The following is a 2,695-nucleotide window of genomic DNA, read 5'->3' as shown; positions in this document are numbered from 1 at the left end:
AAGCTTTACCGAGTGCCTAGCACTCGACAAATCCACCTTTACCGAGTGCTTTATTTTACCGAGTGCGGCACTCGGCAAAATATTATTTTGCCGAGTGCCCCGATAAAAAGCACTCGGTAAAATCTCAGGCCCTCGGTAAAGTTCAGTTTTCCGGTAGTGATTTACCAACAACGACGACTAACAAATCAATTTATTGGTATGTAGCACCACCGATCAGCCAATATGCGGCGGCACAAACATACATGGTAGAGTGATCAGACTCGGCATGGGGCACAGTTCACAGAGGAGGCATGTAGCGCTGCACCCACATATCGCCGTTGTTGACCCTGAAGAACGCCGCGGTCTCGTGGAACATCGCCTCGTCCCTCTGCTGGGTGCTCCTGAACACAATGACACAGTGCTTTGGCCCCTGCCCCGGACCTGGCCGCTCTGCACAATACGTGCATGAAATTAATCCTAGCAGTTCAAGAATCAAATTGTGCACACATATACATATGTCAGCAACAAGAGCAGATTGCTCCTGGTAACCCACAATGTTTTGTATTGGTGGTTGTCAAAACACATTTCTAACTAGATTCACACGTACTCCCTCCGTCCTAGTTTATTTGCACGTCTGGAGTTCAAAACTTTTCCCAAATTAATTGATCACGTTTGGAGTAGCAGAGCGTAGCAGTGGCGTGAACCATTGTAGCAGTGCAGCACTAGACAATCATCCGTACATGACAGCCACACAGCGCCAGCGTGTCCAACCAAAAAAATCAATAAAAAATACTCACACAAAAAGACAAATAAATGGAGGCTCCATCGTCGGCCCATCCAGAAGTTGCTCGTGGCCGCTGACCCATCCTTGCCGTAATAAAATAGTAAAAAAGGCTGCTGTCCTCAACACGTGAAATGATGCTTCCTATAACTCCCTTCCGTCTCCCCCACAGCCAGTTCACCACTGCAACCGGCCTTACATCTGTAGGAGTATTTTGGTAATTTTCCATCTATCTTGATTGTCGTGCTCAGCTCTAGAAATGCAAATAAACGGGACGGAGGGAGTACCTCTCAAAATACTCCAGGATATCCTGTGAGCTTAGAGGGTCGTACTCGGGGACGGCGACAAACGCTGTTCGGCAGTCTTCGGGTGGCAAACTTGTGAGGACGATGAACGGCGCCATCAGTTCTGGAGCGGGCAGTGGTGTGGGGATCAAGAACGAGTTGGAATCGTCTTTGAACCGGCGTAGCATCGCATGCAGGTAGTCATCGACTATGAGCGCCGCAAAGGTGTCCCGGATGAAGGCAACACCACGCGCAACGATGTCCTTGTGGAACATGAAGAACCTCGCGTCGACAAGCCTACCCCCACGCACGCCGCAGAGGGCCACGATGGTTGGGATGTCCGCGAGGGGTGCCGGCTGCTCGTAGCAGCCATGGAGAACGTAGTTGTACACGGCGCACGCTTCTATGATGACCTGCGCGAGCGAGATGTCGCCAGGCGCCATGGTCGCCACGCTGCCAAGGACCTGGAACCCCATGGTCATCTCTAGCCAGAGGAGGAGGCAGATCACCTTCTTGACAACATCCCGCCCGGTCTTCTCAAAAAGAACACGCTGGTATGCCCTGCGAGCAGTCTGGTTGGCTTCAAGGACTTGCCAAACTAGAAAAACCATGGTACACCAGATGGCTGGGAGATCTAGAGAGAAATGAGAGAGTGGAGGATGATAGAGAGAGAGAGAGGTGAGAGAAGGATGCTATCACTACGGGAGAGGCAAAATTCCTCGAGTGTCGCTGGCTTCCCCGAGTGCCAAAAATCGGGCACTACGGGTCAGGCAAAATTCCCCGAGTGTTGCACTCGGGGAAGAATTGCACTCGGGGAAGAGAGGCTTTCCCGAGTGCCGCAGAGATCCTGGCACTCGGTAAAGAGCAGCACTCGGCAAAGGCCCTCTTCCCCGAGTGCAACACTCGGGGAAGATCGGCATTCAGCAAAGAAACATGTTACTTGACGGTTCACCCCGCCCACGGCGTTAAAACTTAAAAAAAATCTTCCCCGAGTGTCTTTCCTAGCACTCGGGGAAGAGGCCCTTTCCCGAGTGCCAGAACAGGGCACTCGGGGAAGAGGCCTCGGGGAAGAATTTTTATTTTTTTTTGTTTTTTTTTGCCTCATTTTTTTGTGAGGCCTTCCCACATTATTTAAAACTCCCTGTTCAAATTTGGGACAATTTTGACTTTTTTTGTTATATTTCGTTAGTTTTTTTCGTTTCGTTGAATTTTTTTGCATACTTCGAATTTGAACTGCAGGTGCATGAAATAATAGAATTTGGTGATTCAAAAAATTATATTAATGATATTTGGTGTATGTTGAGGCCTTATCTAGGAACTCGCATGAAATGTCGAGCATCTTGTTGACGTAACATGACGAATAACTTGCGGGAAAAGTGTTTTTAAATTATATAAAATCCGAACAAAGTCTGAAAATCACGAAACTTATCTGGGCGTCGTGTTATCGCATGTAGAGGCTATGATAAAAAATCGAGAAGGTTTCGAACAAGTTGCGACGTTGGATGCCTAAAACCCATACATCTCCGCAAACCTATACAAGTGATCACATACGGAGATGTCTGGGTTTTAGCCATCCGATATCGCAACTTGCTCGAAACTTTCTCAATTTTTTATCATAGCCTCTACATGCGATAACACGACGCCCAGACAA

The 2,695-nt window shown here is 48.4% G+C and overlaps 1 protein-coding gene across 1 annotated transcript; it reads right to left on the bottom strand.

Annotated features, from left to right (window-relative positions):
- Positions 1 to 277: 277 nt before the first annotated feature.
- Positions 278 to 1,655, bottom strand: LOC136536863 (uncharacterized). The gene is made up of 2 exons (XM_066529017.1): positions 1,032 to 1,655; positions 278 to 520 (listed from the first exon to the last, which is right to left on the bottom strand). Exons 1-2 carry the CDS (start codon positions 1,653 to 1,655, stop codon positions 278 to 280), a joined length of 867 nt encoding a protein of 288 aa, XP_066385114.1.
- Between the last annotated feature and the right edge of the window lie 1,040 nt (positions 1,656 to 2,695).

Source organism: Miscanthus floridulus, chromosome 2, assembly GCF_019320115.1.
Source record: "Miscanthus floridulus cultivar M001 chromosome 2, ASM1932011v1, whole genome shotgun sequence".
Classification (NCBI taxonomy): Eukaryota; Viridiplantae; Streptophyta; class Magnoliopsida; order Poales; family Poaceae; genus Miscanthus; species Miscanthus floridulus.
This window is presented reverse-complemented; position numbering and strand designations above follow the sequence as displayed.

Excerpts from the sequence above, each read along its gene's own strand:
- LOC136536863 (XM_066529017.1), bottom strand. The coding sequence starts at position 1,655 with ATGGTTTTTCTAGTTTGGCAAGTCCTTGAAGCCAACCAGACTGCTCGC. Across the intron at positions 521-1,031 it reads AGAGGTACTCCCTCCGTCCC|GAGCAATCTGCTCTTGTTGC; the intron begins GTTTATTTGCAT and ends GTGGGTTACCAG.